This window comes from Aotus nancymaae, unplaced genomic scaffold (genome assembly GCF_030222135.1).
Source record: "Aotus nancymaae isolate 86718 unplaced genomic scaffold, 86718_ANA_hifiasm-v0.15.2.pri h1tg000131l, whole genome shotgun sequence".
NCBI classification, from domain to species: Eukaryota; Metazoa; Chordata; class Mammalia; order Primates; family Aotidae; genus Aotus; species Aotus nancymaae.
Genome location: NW_026988546.1, coordinates 11,211,236 through 11,228,028, shown reverse-complemented (window position 1 = coordinate 11,228,028; position 16,793 = coordinate 11,211,236). Strand labels below are relative to the sequence as shown.

Here is a 16,793-nt window from a genome sequence, read left to right as displayed (position 1 = left end):
GAAAGCAAGAAGGAGGTCGGGTCCAGTGGCTCACGCCTGTAATCCCAGCACTTTGGGAGGCTGAGGCAAGTGGATCATGAGGTCCAGAGATGGAGACCATTCTGGCCAACATGGTGAAACGCCATCTCTACTAAAAATACAAAAATTAGCTGGGTGTGGTGGTAACGTGCTTGGATTCTCAGCTACTTAGGAGGCTGAGGCAGGAGAATTGCTTGAACCCGGGAGGTGGAGGTTGCAGTGAGCAAAGATCACACCACTGCACTCCAGCCTGAGCAACAGGGTCAGACTCCATCTCAAATGAAAAAAGAAAAAGCAAGAAAGAAGTAGGAGTACTTACATTTCCCAATTTCAAAACTTACTATAAAGCTACAGTAATCAAGACAAAGTGGTACTGGCATAAGGATAAATGTATAGATCAATGGAATAAAATAGAGTCCAGTAACAAACCCTCATAGTTACACTGATATTCAATATGAGTGACAAAAGAATTCAATGGGAAAACAATAGTCTTTCCAATAAATGATGCTGGAACAACTGAATGTTCACATGTAAAAGAATGAAGCTGGACCCCTACCTCACATCACACCAAAAATTACCTCAAAATGGATCAAAGACCTAAATGTAAGAGCTAAAACTATAAAACTCATAGAAGAAAATATAGGGGTGAATTTTCATGACCTTGGATTAGCAATGGTTTCTAAGGTATATACACAAGAGAAACCATATGTCTGCAGAAGAACTTTATAGCATGCACATTCATAGCAGCATTATTCATCATAACCAAAAATGGAAACCCAAATGCACATCAACTGACGAATGAATTCTTAAAATATGGTATATCCATACAGTCAAAAACTATTCAGGAATAAAAAGGAATGAAGTACTGACACACATGCCACAACATAGATGAATGTGAAAACATGAAGTGAAAGAAGCCAGTCACTAAAGACCAAATATTATATGATTCTACTTACATCAAAGTCCAGAGTGGGCAAACTTAGAGTCTAGAGAGTCTATGTTCTAAGTGATTTGAAAATTAGAATCTGAATTCTATTCCTGTTGCATTCTTGAATTATTACATTCCGGATAAAAGCACTAACAGTCAATAATACTTTTTTTTGCTAAATGCCCCAGGATAGCTAGCAAAGGAACTTAAATTTAACAACTTTCAATTTTGTTCTAATTTTTAAAAAGCAATATCTAACATCTCATGATATTTTATACTTAACTAAAGAACAGCCTCTCTTTATAGATAATATTCATCCAGATTACTATAAAATTCAAAAAAAGGACAGCAGCTACAAGGTCCCTAACTCTAAATCACCTAACCTAGAAGAGCAATAAGAAATCCTTCTGGTTGCATATAAAATGTTGGTCTGGGGCCTGAAAGTGATACTTCAGTACCATTTATAAACAGGAAAAGTATACAAAAAGATTGAAATTAAACTAAAGTACATAAAATGACAAAAATTATAATATTGAAATCATACAAGAATGTCATCTATACAAAGATGTTCTTTGGTTAAATATAAAACATCATGGGATGTTAGATGTCCCTTTTTAAAAATTAGGACAAGATTCAAAGTTGTTAAATTCAACTTCCTTTGCTAGCTACTCTAGGACATCTAGCAAAAATATTATTGACAATTATTGCTTTTATCAGGAATATAATAATTTAAGAGTGAATAGAATTCGGATCCTAATTTTCAAATCACTTATACTATGCCCCATTTTGAAAATTCAGATACATATTTGACAAAAATACTGGGCAAGGCTTACTAATGGGATTTGATATAAATTTGACTCTATTTCCGTTACTATCTGTTTTATCATTTTGTAAGAAAGCTGAGTCTAAAACTATACAACAGGTTAAACATTTCCAAATAGTGTATAAGCATTTATAGATTCATTTCTAAGTAATACCTAAAACTCACCATACTATGTAAATCCTGCGCATTTCTCTTTGAAACCATGGCTCCAACTTGCAATGTGCAGCAACATTTTTCCTTATTCTGACAGCTTGATTAAAACACAGAGCTAAGGGGCTCATGAAGAAAAGTGCTTTTAAATCTAAAACTCCACAGCAATTACTTTTCCAAAAGAGTAAGTGTACTTACATCAATATCCTCTTGAGTGAAAGTTTCTGGATCTTCTCCCATCATGTTGGCTAAATGTCTCTTTCCTATGTTGAACTCTTCAATCTGCTTTTTAATAAAATCCACTGTGTAAGTTTCACGTTTTAAGGCGGGAACATTTTTCTTTCTTGTCACAATTGCAGTATGACTTAGCCCTAATATCTAAAAGAAAATATAAATGTAAAGAAAAGAAAATAAATTGAACTGAGATCTTCTAGGCCACTGTCTTTAAATAAAATAGGATACTGAATACCATTAATAAAAAGAGACAACTACTTGCAATCGATTGGAATCTGAAAAAAAAGTTTAAAAGGCCTGTTAAGAAAGTTGCTAGAATGTGTCCCCTGCTCAAAAGCTTGTTTAAAATGTAGTTTAAGTGACTAGCATTTAAATACATTAAAACCAAAAATATCTGTAAGTGGTATGCCACCTCCTGGTCTATTTTAAACATCCACTTTTGATAATGCTTGGTCAATGTCAGTGAGTGTTGATATTTGGCACATGGAATAAAGAGTAAAAGGCTACTCCCTCAAACAGGCAAATGCACAGGCACCCAGAAACCAGCAAGCAGAAGACATGAGAGCAAACGGCGTGGCCTGGGGAAGAGCACCTTACACTGTGGGTATTCACCTTATTTATGGGTAAAAATATAGCCTATCTTCAACCATCTTTTGGCTTAGCTTAAGACTTTATTCCATGGTCCTTACATTAAATTGATAAAAAGAAAAAAATGCTTGACTAAACATTTAGAAGATTTCTCATTACTAATTTGGTTTAACATGCTAACTGCAGAAATAAAGGCTTGCATATCTTTTTAAAGCATCAGTAATTATATCCCACTTGCGGCTGCTGGTTCTTTTATGCTGTGGCACTAGGAATTTCCCTCCAAGGTATTAAGATTTCACCTTCAATCAAAGATGCTAAAGAACGAGAAAAATGTTTTCAAATGACATTGAGTTGCATGCAGTAGCTGGAAATAATTAGAACAGACCTTTCTGGTCCTGGTTTTTCTTAAGATTTGAAATCTATGGTTCTCAACCTTCATCGTGGCCCCAACAATTCTAAACACTCTTAAAGAAATATTCAGTCTTTAAAGCTACAATCTTGGGAATCCACTCATTTCCTTTTTCATAAACATAAATCTCTCTCAGATATACGTCATTCACTGACACCATCCCTCCTACCTCTATCCCCTTCCCTTCTGAGAGTCCTAAATTCAAATGCCTCTATAGCAGTTTGTCACTAAAGTTACACCAGAAAATAAAAGAAAAAATACAGGAGAAATGCAGCAATACCCAATTAATGAAAAAAATATGTTTTCAAACTCTTCCAAATTAAGATAGTAAAAATATAGTTCTTCCTACTCTTTAATGAGTAAGAAAAGGGCAATTTAAAATTCTCTGAAACTTGAGTTTATTTTTACTTAGGAGATCACAACCTTCTAAAATATATTACTAACCAATAATTACTGTTTCTTAGAATGCTTTGTGAAGATACAGTGTTCCTGTAAATGAGTAAAAGCATGACCACAACTGGCTAATGCATAGTCCGCTCTTTTATAGATGCAGCCTGTGTATACACCCCTGCTCCACTTGCCAAAGCCCAGCGCCACCAACACCAACTCCCAACCACAGTGGTTCCCATCTTACGTTTTTACTGTTTTCCAGGGGATTTTAAAATTTGTTCTTTATAAGTCTATGTCTTCTTTGAGCAATGGAGAATGTTGCTTCACATATTCCAACTGAAGAGAAATTTTCTACCCCAAGAATCATAGCAAAGGTGTGATTTGGGGGCCTAAAAGTAGCAATCATATAGTAGAGACAATTCTCCCAAATGTTCTATTGCCAAAAGGATGATTACACTGCTGGTTTTATAAATAATGTATCAAAATGTTTTTGTTCACAGCTAAAGCAACCCTAATACAAGTGAACCCACAATTCAAACAAAATCTAGAAGACTTTCTTTTAGGTCAACTACAACCACACTCCCTGCCAAGCACCAACCACAGCCCTCAGGAGGAAATATGTGCCTCCTGGAGAGTATGGCTCCTTTCACTGAAGGGATTCCAGAGGAGGAACAAGATCAGAGAGGAAAGTGATGTATTCAAATTTTAAAATGTGTGTGAGATGTTGATGGACATCCCAGGAATACAGATGTCCAGGAGGCAGGTGGCTTTGTGGGTGTGTCTTGTGGACAGACCTGAGCTTCGGACACAGGTCCGTTAATAATCCACCTGAGACATGAGGTTGGCACTTTCAGAGAAGCAGGAAAAATGGCAAGCATTAGTGTTAGGACAAAAAACATGTCTTCTGCCAGTAATCAAACAAATCATTTGTAGGTGAGGGAAGGCAGGCAGAAAGGCAAGGTTACTTATGTCTTACACCCACTATTTTCTCTGTGAAATAGAAGATGATCTGCTGAGAGCAAAGGGTAGTAGGTTTAACAGACTAAATACCTCATATTCAAAGAACAGTTGTGAAGTATAGACAGAAAAACTGTAAGAAAAAAATTAGAGATGGCTGGGCACAATGGCTCACACCTGTAATTCTAGCACTTTGGGAGACCAAGGTGGGTGGATCACTTGAGGTCAGGAGTTTGAGACCAGCCTGGCCAACATGGTGAGACTCCATCTCTACTAAAAATTCCAAAAATTAGCAGGGCATGGTGGTGTCTGCCTGTAATCCCAGGTACTCGGGAGGCTGAGACAGGAGAATCGCTTGAATTACAAGGTGGAGGTTGCAGTGAGCCGAGATCACGCCACTGTACTCCAACCTGGGTGACCAGAAGGAGATTCCATCTTAAAAAAAAAAAAAAAATTAGAGAAAAAATTTTAAGAATCCATTCATACTGGACACTTAAATTACTTCTACTAGTAATATAAGTAGAGATAATTCCCATTACTAGTGAGCCAAGAGAATACTTTCAAACAGACAGGAATTGATATCCATTATCCATACAATGTCTGTAATATTTTGTCAATTTTCTTTCCCTATGGTTGGTTTCTTTGGATGTTTCAGTGGTATGTTCAATGTGCTATTTAGTTCCAGAGAGTTACGTCTTAGGGTAGATAGTACTGTTTGGCATCACAAGGTTTTTTACTCCTATGTAATATTGTTTTTTTATTCTGTTGGTGCATAATATTGCAACCCTTTCAATTATATTTACATTTCCCTGGAATATCATTGCCTATCTTTTTCATTTAAATTTTAGACTATTTTAGGTTTTGTTTCCTTAACCCAATCTGAGATTTTAGTAGATGAGAATACTCAAGTTACATGGGCTTTAATGGCTATTCTGTCTTATTTAATCTTTATATTTTTTATGCTTCCTTCCTATTTTCTTTCTTTTGCTTAATGGGGAAAAAAAAAAAGAACTGCTTTTTGTTTTTTTTTGGCTTTTGAGCTGGCAATTTGGACCGTATACAGCTTGCTCTCATCTTACCAGCGACAATACATGTGTCTCTGAATAAAATGTTTAAATGTACTTCTCCTATCAACTTCAAAAATAAATATCCAATGAATTCCTACTGACTTATTCAGCTCTCTTTTTCAGCCACAGCAATTATCTGCTCTTCTGTTCTCCACAGTTTAGATCAGCTTCTCTTAGTCTTATTTCTTATCCCTTGTTTCTGCATTCTGTATGATTTTGAAATCTTCACTCCACGTTTTTTTCCTTCTTTCTGCAGTGTCAATTCTGCTTACTGCAGCCACTATGAATTTTTAGCTTTTTATATCATTGGTCTATCCTCAAAATTCTTGCTTCAACAGTTTCTTTTAATCATATCTTCTTGTCTTATCCCATCTCATGGAGCTCTTCCTCACTCAACTGATTTTTAAATGTCCTTGACAGTGCGAAGTAGTTGTGGTAAAATAATTCTTCCATTTTGTTAGGTAAATATCCCTTTGTATTTTCTTCAGCTGTCTCTTCCACACTGTTCTTTCTGTTACGACAACATTTTAGCATCTTCTCAAGCAAAAGAGTTGATTACTGAAGACTTGGTTTTTCACTTGATTTAAAATTGTGTCTGTCTATAGTCTTGAGTTTGTAACATAAGGTGGAGGCTTTCCTACTTTTAACATAATTGAAGTTTAAACATATTTATATATGTTTTCATTGTTTATTTAGAAAGGGCTTTAAAAAATGCCTCTAATTTGCTATTTTTCATAAAAGATCTTTAGGATCTTTTTCAAAGACATTTCTACACATTGCTTAAGAGTATGACATTCTGGACATTTATAACATTAAATTTACAAAGCTATCACAGCATCAATAGCAGGATATTGAATATGTTTATTAAATGTCCAGAATTATTCCTGTGATGGAATTATTTTGTAAAAATACAAAAATTAGCTGGGTGTAGTAGCAGGCACCTGTAATCCCAGCTACTCAAGAGGCTGAGGCAGGAAACTCGCTTGAACCCAGAAGGTGGAGGCTGTAGTGAGCTGAGATTGCACCACTGCACTCCAGCGTGGGCAACTGAGCAAGACTCCATTCTAGAAAAAAAAAAAATTGTGGCCAGGTCCAGTGGCTCACTCCTGTAATCCCAACACTTTGGGAGACCAAGGCAGGTGGATCACAAGGTCAGGAGTTCAAGACCAGCCTGCCCAACACAGTGAAACCGCATCTCTACCAAAAATACAAAAAAAAATTAGCTGGGCATGGTGGCAGGCACCTGTATTCCCAGCTACTCGGGAGGCTGAGGCAGGAGAATCGCTTGAACCTAGGCGGTGGAGGTTGCAGTGAGACAAGATCGAGTCACTACACTCTCCAGCCTCGGTGACAGAGCTAGACTCTGTCTCAAAACAACAAAAAATTGCAATAATATTTTCTACAGGGTCCATTTCCAATTGAAAAGCTATGAGGAGAGAATTTTCTTCAGATTTTATGTTTAGAGAATATAGATACAACTCTACAGATTTGTTTCTTTTGGAAGATAATCAATAGGTCAGACAACTATAATTTAAATCATGCAGCCTGCCAAAGAAGCAGACATATCCTGACAGAGCAATGATGTTCCAAATTTGACCAAATGCCAGTGTTGTATAGTCTCTTAATGGTATTATAGTAGTATTAAGGAGATTCCTTTTAGTTAAATTAGATAAAAATGGAACAAAGAAGGATGTGTGGCTAATTTGAATAGAAAAGGCAAAAAAAAAAAAAATACTCTGAGGATTAGAAAAAAAGGTAAAAACTGAAGTCAGATTAGAGAAAATGTGAATAGAAAGAAACAATATAAGGACTCCAACAGAATGATTATGATAACCCGCTGGAACAGTTTATATTTCTTTTTGAGATGGAGTCTTGCTCTGTCACCAGGTTGGAGTGCAGTGGCGAGATCTTGGCTCACGGCAACCTCTGCCTCCCAGATTCAAGTGATTCTCCTGCCTCAGCCTCCCAAACAGCTGGGGTTACAAGCGCCTGTCACCACGCCCAACTAATACTTGTATTTTTAGTAGAGACAGGGTGTCAACATGTTGGCCAGGATGGTCTTGATCTTTTGACCTTGTTATCGGCCCACCTCGGCCTCCCAAAGTGCTGGCATTACAGGTTTTGAGTCACTGCGCCTGGCCGGAATAGTTTATATTTCTATCAATTAGAGGTGTCTGGCTGGAAGCAAAAGAAATTGACTTTGGTTTACTTAAGCAAAAGAAACATTTGCTAGAAGGTATCAGGAGCCCAGAGAATTATACTTGAAAGCCGGCAGGGGGCCTGGTCTTCTCAACTCTAACCAGTGAAAAAGCACTAATTCCTCCTGGGGAAACCGGGATGTTGCTATGGAGGGGAAATGGATACTAGGTTAAACAAATAAGGAAATCTACTTACTTAAACAAAATTTACTATTTATATTAATTCCACAACCTGTTATAAATTAAGATACTTAACATACTTACCAATCAAATGAAACATATAAACCCTGTTTAACTCCCAATAAAAATAAACCAACTACAAAAAGCTACTGTTGGGACAATTCAGGGAAATTTGAACATGAAATAGGTAATAGATGATAAGAAATTACTGTTCATTCTGTTAGATATGGTGGTGGCATGGAAGCTATTTTTTAAAATGACCTTTATGTTAGAGATGCATATTCAAGTACCTATAAGTAAAATAACAGAATGTCTGGGATTTACAATAAATGACTCTGGGAGGGGGAGGGGAGAAATAAAACAAGACTTGGAAAATATTAATAATTGTTGAAGCTGGTTGACAGATCTGTGGAGTTCATTATATTATTCTATTTTTTATATGCTTGGTTTTTCATAATAAAATTCTCAAATAAACTACTTTACAAGTCCATTTAACAAATGTGAGCAATTATTATAGACCAGGCTCTGTATTAAATGTTAACAGAAATAATGGTAAAGAAATGAGTGATGTTAAAATGAGAATGTTGCTATAATGAGATAAGAAAATAAAACACAGTAAAGATGCAGTTTTCTTTAAGCTAATAATCCTATCTGACAAGAAGAATGATGCAGCAGGTGTTCAGATGTACCCATATGTGCACACACATAGGTACCCACATATGCCCTCACATAAGGACCATAGGGGAAAGACGTAAATACAGGAGACACTTAGATAACAAGAAAAAGAGTAGACGTGGGTTTTATACTGTTGTAGGCAGCTTCCAAGATGGCTCCCAGTGAATCTGCCGCCTGCTGTTCTCTCTTGCTTACCTTTTCTTGATCAGCCTGAGGGAGGCCAGATGTGCTGAGCTGCCCTAGAGGCCCATGTGGCATGAGCTGAGGGAGGGCTCTGGCCAACAGCCAGCAAGGACCTGGGGCCTTTAGCCCAACAGCCTGCAAGAATCTAAATCCTGCTAAAGACAACACTGAGTGAGCCTGGAAGCAGACTCTCCCCACCCACAGTGGAGCCTTGAGATGACTGCAGTCCCGGCCAATATGTGGACTGTTGCCTTACCGGAGACCCTGAGCAAGAGGACACAGCAAGGTGTGCCTGGAGAATCGTGCCCCACAGAAACTGTAGATGACAAATGTCTGTCGTTTAAGCTGCTAAGTTTCAGGATGATTTGTTATATAGCAACAAAGAGTTGATACATTCATCATCCTAATTACAACAATGAGGCATAGTACAAGAAAGTTTAGTTATCTTGTTTTATAAGGAAAAGATAGGTGGGAATGATAATAGCATTTATCATTGAGCTCTTATTAAATAAGAAATTTATAAATTGCCAAATAAGGAAAGTGTAAATTTTAATCTGGAGGTATTTTTCATAACTAAAGCAATGAGGAACATACTCAATTCTATCCTGACAAGGATAGGATTAGATCTCAAAGAGAAAAGCGTATCCTACCAAAGAGCTTTTCTTTTCCATTGCTAATAAACTGGGATTAAAAATAAATATATTCAAAAATTATGGGGGATGGGGGCCTAACTAATTTACATAGCTGTATAGAGCATCTCATACAAATTCAAGTCAATTATACAATTTATTTTTCAAAGTGTTTTTTAGTCATTTGTCAAAAAAAATATATTAAGACCCTATTGCAGCAGACCAACAGAATGCTGTGATAAATACAGGATATTATAACCTCCAGGAGCATGGGAGATTAAAAAAAAGAAAAACAGATACTTTAGACAGATACAGGAATGTGTTTACAGTGAAACCAAAATATAAAGGGCCAGGCCATTTAATGTCATTGATCACTTCTCTGGCAGATGGTCTAAATCAACAAAGGCATCTTGGCTTGGTAAAACTGAATGTTTAAGCACTAAGAAAGTGTTTAGTAGTAAAGAAAAATAAAGAAGACATCCTATTCATGTTTTGTAGAAATATTTTTCAAAATAGCAATTGGTCTTTTGCTTTTCCTTATTATAAAAATCACAAATTTCATAGAAAGCCAAATTAGTATTCCTATATTACCTGTATTGGTAGAGGATTTATGAATTTATGGGTAACCTTTGTAGTACAGCATGGAAAGTAACTGTCAACTGCTCATCATAATGCTAATACTATTTTCATTTGTGACAGATAAAAAATTCAGCTACCTTAGCATAACAAAACAAACCATACTGATTCCTGCCAAACTTTCCAGTACTGTCTCTCATCCTTCTCTCAACAAAACCCTATGCTATAACCAATTGTTGCTGACAAAACACACTATTACTCAGTACATCTCTATACCTTTATGCACCTATTATATCTTCCTTGAATAAAATAGCTTTCTGTTTTCATATAACTCCCAATTGTTGCTAAAGACGCTATTTTCCTTTGCCTCCTCTGGGAAGCTGTCCATGACGATTGTCTATCTGGTCAATAACTCTAATCTGACTCAGGTACAGCACTTCTGTGCTCTTCTGTATTTACCTCTGTAAATATCACAGTACACTATGGATCCCTGATATTCATGGGTATATAATCTGAGAAGTTTGACCATTCATGAGTAAGACTGCCTCTTATGCCCCAAATTTGGGACACTCAGACATCTGCAATTGTACTGAGGCATTAATATGAAACATGCATACCACAAGATTGGTATGCAAAAGGTAGTCTGCTAGCGAGGGTTTCAACTGAGAACCCAGGAATAGCTTAACAGAACTCGCTTCTTTTTTCTTGTTGTTATCAGTGTTTCTCAAACTTTTTAAACTGTGAACCACAGTAATATGGACTGTTTATATCACTGCCTAGTATACATTTACATATATAAATAAAATGCAAAAATACTCTGTATGAAATGCACTTTATTATTATTCTATTCTCCCATACCCTTCAAGTTTTCTGTAACCTCTGAAGTGATTTTGTAATTAAGGAGATTAAATTTTGAACAAAGGAAAGACCAGTTTTGTCACTCATTAAGTGATTAAAATTTTTATTCTTTTATAAAACATAGACTACCAAGAGAAATCTATTAATGTTTAAGACGGAAGTGCAAAAACATTAATATTTAAGACAGATAAGGTCTGTGCCAGGATAAGAAAAAAAAAAAGCTTTATGAATGCCTTTAAGCATATGCATGGAATCACTAAGAATCTAAAAGGGGGTCAGCTAAGCGTTTCAGTTATATCTCAGCTGCGCTTCATGTGGTAAAACATAAGCTATAGTGGTATTCAGGAATCCGGGGATTCAGCCATTTCAGGTCCATCCCTTAAGAGTGCTAAGGGTCGATACTGTCTGGTAATTGTTTGTTTGACCTTAAATTGTTTACTTCACAGTGCCTGGCTCAGATAAAGATCTCGGTAAATATTTCTCATATGGGGGAAAGCGACTGTTTCAAGAGTGGTCAAGGAGATGAAAACTAAAGTAACAAGGAGAAATCATTCTTCATCCATTTTACTAAACCAGTATCTAAGAACTACACCAGATGTTTACTGAAACTTTATTAGTGCAAAGAAAGTAGAAACAAAGCAAATGTCCATCAATTGTTACATTAACTTTGATACATTCTTATTACAGAACAGTATGCAGCAGTTAAAAATGCTTTTAAAAATATAATAGGGGACCCTGAAGGATTTCTACTATACAATATACTGCATACAGAAAAGCGAAAAGTAAAATGCAATCCAATATGGTCCCATTTTTTGTAAAGTACACCTGTGCATGTATGTTTATCCATGATTATAAGAACATGGAAAAAGCATAGAATAGATGCCAAGAGGGACAGAAAGCCATCCCCCAATACATGTATTAAATGTCAACAATAAAAATACTCTGTATGATACAGTCCCTCTCATAAGCATGTGTATACAGCAAATACTCAGAGATGCATGAAAAAATAAAAATTTCTAGCACATTGTCCAGTAAGAAAAAATAAAAATAAAAACAAATGTCCAAATGAATAGATAGACTGGTTGATCTAGGTTAGAATATAAAAGAAAGAACATATAAAAAGATGTGTTTTTTTAATATGGTTTTTAAAGTATGGTATTTAACCTCCCTCCAATAATTAGTACTTGAAACATTAACCTGTTTTGCATGACACCACACTGGCTGGTTTTCCCCCTGCTTTTTTGGTCTCTAATTCACAAACTTTTGGGACCACTTATTCCTTATTTGTCCTTCAGGGCCTTGTCCCTCTGCCTACTCCTCAGTACACTCTCCCTAGGTAATTAGACCTCAATTACCATCTACAAGGTAACAGGGCCCTTCGAATTCAGTTCTCCTCCTGAGCTATAGACTTCCCTATCTATAGACCTATTGGAAATCCCAGATGCCTACAACATAGTCCAAAACTAAACTCGTTTCTTCCCTTTCAAATCTTTTTCCTCCTCTGAGAGCTCATATCAGTAAACTGGCATCATCAGCTAACCAGCTGTTGACTCCCCACTTCCCTCTGGATTAAAGGAAATGTTTAAGTTCTGACCTGCATCTTTCCATAGAGAAAGATTCGGGAAAATTAAGAAGACAGAAATTACGCAGATGTAAGGCACTTTTAAAAAGTCACTGTCCTCTACACAACGTGACTCCTCCATTACTGTCTTCCAGGCCCCTACAGGAATCCAATTCCCATCATTGTTCTCTGGCGCGGCCCTCCTCCTCTCTGGACAGCAGGGCAGGGTGGAAGGACTGGACCCAACATCAGACCTAGCCACTGACCCTTAGCTTAGCAGCCAAATGAAAGAAGAGCTCACTCCACTTCCACCTGCAGGTAACTTGCCCTCTCTGCACACGGCAAAACAAGTAACAACCTCCACAGCAGCCGCTGGAAGCTAAGACCCACCTCTCCACTCCCAAACTCAGACCTCCACTAAATACCTAAGACTCTAAGGCACGCGAGACGCTGGGGGAAGGCTCCACAAGGCATCCACTGTGATGCCCGCGCTGGTTTCACATCCTCGCGCTGCAGAGATAAACCGCTTCCAGTCCTCCCAGGCCTTACCTGGGATCTGGCTTTTGTTTGCAACTCAGCTGCCGCGGTTTTCCAGAGGACTTGCTTCTGGAGGAGGCTACCCCTACCCCAGAGAAGCAGCCGGTAGGAAACTGCTCCGCGGTAGGACATACAGGGGGCCGCCATGTTAGCTGTGGGAGATCCAGGACCGAAGGGGTCGAGGGGGCGGGGCCTAGAGACTGCGCAGGCGCTGATGCGCGCCAGGTCCCGGCGAGTTGAGAGCGAGAGCTTCTCCCTGTCCCGCGGCCCGAAACGACACCTCGTTGATTGGGTGCATGGAGTCCGCGGGGCGTGTCCGACTCCACCCCTGGCCGGTGTTGACTTCAAGAAGGAGGGTTAGTGGGTGGTTCATCTTGGTCTGTTTTCTCTTCACGTCCTGAAGTCGGTAGCTCTCCTAATCTCTTTGGCACTTACTTACACGTGGCCCCTTAGCCAGCCCTTCCTTCCCGGCCCCGTTGTTGCACCTCGAGTCGGCTCTTCCTCCACCTTGGCAGGACTGCCGGGGCCCCAAATGGACTCCAAACCTTACGTCCTATCGTATCGGCCTTATCCAGTAGGAGTTTTCCCCTCCTCAAACTTTCTACGTTCTTCTGGATCCAAGTCAAGACCTTCCTCCAGCAACTGTCAAACCCCTCTCAGTTCTCTGGCACTCTCCTGCGTCGTTTCTTAATTGCACAATGCACAGGTTAAACCTTACACCGGTAAGCACAAAAACTGCCTTTCTTGTGTTTGCACGTCCCTCCCTAAGCGTGATACTAAGCCTTACTTGAAACCCAATCAGAACTGACTAATTGTTGAATAGAGATGAGTGTGTCTTGCTTTCTGAAACTTGCGTGGTCCTGGCAGTTAACCCCCGGGGTGCTTTCTACGAAACACATATTCAATGATGTAGTAACGCACTTTATAAGGGTTTACAAACACTTAGATATGAAGGGTCTGTAAAATTAAAACATACACAGAAAGTCTGAGATCGTACGAAATTGTCAAGCAGATAAATGCCATCTACTATCACCATCATTTCACGAAACAGAACTTTTTAACATAAGAAAGATAGAATGGCATGATTTCATAATATAGAAAAATCTTTTAAATGGAATGCATTTACTTGTATAAAATACTCATCCTGTTGTTCTTTTTGTTATTTGCTTTTAGCCTAGCAAAAAATTTCATGAGAAATTGGCAGAGGTCTGAGGACTAAACTCTGCTTTTTAGAAAAATCTTGTCCAAATTCCTATCTATGGGATTTGGGGAGTTATGCCCTACAAATCATAAATTCTTATCAGATGGGTTTTAATTAACCCTCTATATGGTAACTTACTTTCCAACCTGGATCTGGCATAACATTATGAGACAAGGAAGAAAATCCAAATATTTTACCCCAAAACATGTTTCTTTGCCATATCTTGAAATAGCCCTGCAAAGCTGTCCTTGGAAGGGTGGAATATGCATCAGTAAAGAATCTCTATTAACATAGCTAGATCTTTTTCTTCCAGACCCTCCCAATCCTAAAGAGATTAACTAAAATCTGAATAGGAAACATTTGTCATCTGTTGTCTCTAAAGGCAGCCACTATAAGACTTCAAAAGAACTTTGGTCTCCACAATCTTTAACTGAACATTCCCTTTCTGTCAATCTCAGGTCTTTCTGAACCAAACCAATGTATATCTTAAATGTATTTGATTGATGTCTCATGCCTCCCTACAATGTATAAAACCAAGCTGCGCCCCAACCATCTTGGGCACATGTTCTCAAGACCTCCTGAGGGCTGTGTCACAGACCAGGATCACTCATATTTGGCTCAGAATAAATCTTTTCAAAATATTTTAGAGTTCGACTCTTTTTGTCGACAGGTGGATGAACTAACATTTGGAAACCAAGACTTTATTTTATTTTATTTCCGAAACTGAGTTTCGCTTTTGTCGCCCAGGCTGGAGTGCAGTGGTGCAATCTCGGTGCACTGCAACTTCCGACTCCTGGGTTAAAGCGATTCTCCTGCCTCAGCCTCTTGCGTAGCTGGGATTACAGGCACCTGCCACCACGCCCAGCTAATTTTTGTATTTTTAGTAGAGACGAGGTTATGCCATGTTGGCCAGGCTGGTCTAGAGCTCCTGACCTCAGGTGATCTGCCCGCCTCGGCCTGGGATTACAAAGTGCTGGGATTACAGACGTGAGCCACTGCGCCCAGCTGAGAACCAAGACTGTATAGTTTATTAAAATAGATGTCTTTAAGCAGCAGTCCCTCACATTGTGAGAGTATTTAAATATTTTTTTAGATCTTAACTGGAAATTCAACTAGGTAGAAAACTAAGTATGTGGAAACAGGATTTATACTATTAAAAATTTATTGATGTTGTACCATGTAAGAACGAAGTATTAAAATTAAGGTTAGGAGTTGTGGAGATTTTTCCTTTTTCTGAAATTCATGTCATAGTCCTTTACAAGAAAGCTCTCATGCACTGTATAATGCAGTTTTGGTCAACAATGACCCTCACATAAGACAGTGGTTTCATAAAATTATAATAGAGCTAAAAAGTTCCTATCTCCTAATGACCTTATAGCCATCAAGACATCATAGTACAACGCATTGCTTACCCATTTGTGGTGATGATAGTATAAACAAATCTATGCACTGCCAGTCCTATTAAAGGACATACAATTATGTATAATACATAATACATGATAATAAACTGTGTTACTAGTTTATTTATTTACCAGACTATACCTTACAGTTTTTATCATTAATTTGGAGTGTGCTGCTTCTGCTTATAAAAAGAAAAAGTTAACTGTAAAACAAACTCAGATAGATCCTTCAGGAGATATTCCAGAAGAAGGCATTATTGTCATAGAGATGGCAGCTCCACGTGTGTCACTGCCCCTGAAGACCTTCCAGTGGGACACACTGTGGAGGTGGAAGACTGTGGCATTAGTGATCCTGACCCTGTATAGGATAATGTGTGTGTTTCTGTCTTTAACAGAAACATTTAAAAAGCTAAAAAAAGAATTAATTGAAGAATGAAAAAAGCTTATAGAATAAGTATAAAGAAAGAAAAAGAACATAAGAAAGAAAATGTGTTTGTATACCTGTACAGTGTGTTTATGTTTTAAACTAAGTGTTATTACAAAAGAGCCAAAAAGTTTTAAAATATTAAAAAGTTTATAAAGTTAAAAAGTTACAGTTACAGTAAGCTAAGGTGAATTTCTTATTGAAGACACAATTTTTAAATAAATTTATTGTAGCCTAAGTGTATCGTGTTTATAAAGTTTACAGTAGTATACAGCAATGTCCTAGGCCTTCACATTCACTCACCACTCACTCATTGACTCACCCAGAGCAACTTCGAGTCCTGCAAGCTCCATCCATGGTAAATGTCCTATGCAAATGTACCATTTTTACCTTTTATACAGTATTTTTACTGTACCTTTTCTATGTTTAAAAACAGGTATACATGCCATTGAGTTACAATTGCCTACAGTATTCTGTGCAGATTCATAGTCTGGGAACAATAGGCAATAGACTGTACCACATAGCCAAGCTGTATAGAAGGCTACACCATTGAGATTTGTGCAGTGACAAAAATCACCTAACGACACATTTCTCAGAACGCATGATTGTACGGTAAAGCAAATGTAGTACATTTTCCTACTCTAGGTGCAATACTTGTACTCCTGCATTCAATTTCCTGTGTAGCCTTTGAATTTGAGAACAAATGTAGTGCTATATGTTGACATTAGTTTCATAATTTGGAGACAGGAAAGATTGAAACATGCCGATCAATCTTTATAATTTGAAAAAAATTTAGTTTACCCAATG

At 37.8% G+C, this 16,793-nt stretch overlaps 1 protein-coding gene across 1 annotated transcript in view; it reads right to left on the bottom strand.

The window, feature by feature from the left end:
• MRPS9 (mitochondrial ribosomal protein S9) overlaps positions 1 to 13,133 on the bottom strand; it is a 60,699-nt gene extending 47,566 nt beyond the window's left edge. The window contains exons 1-2 of the mRNA XM_012471495.2: positions 12,974 to 13,133; positions 2,118 to 2,297 (exon numbers count right to left, since the gene is read on the bottom strand). Coding sequence (XP_012326918.2) covers positions 2,118 to 2,297; positions 12,974 to 13,108 — 315 coding nt within the window. The 5' untranslated portion in view covers positions 13,109 to 13,133. The remainder of the gene's footprint in view (positions 1 to 2,117; positions 2,298 to 12,973) is intronic.
• Positions 13,134 to 16,793: the final 3,660 nt, after the last annotated feature.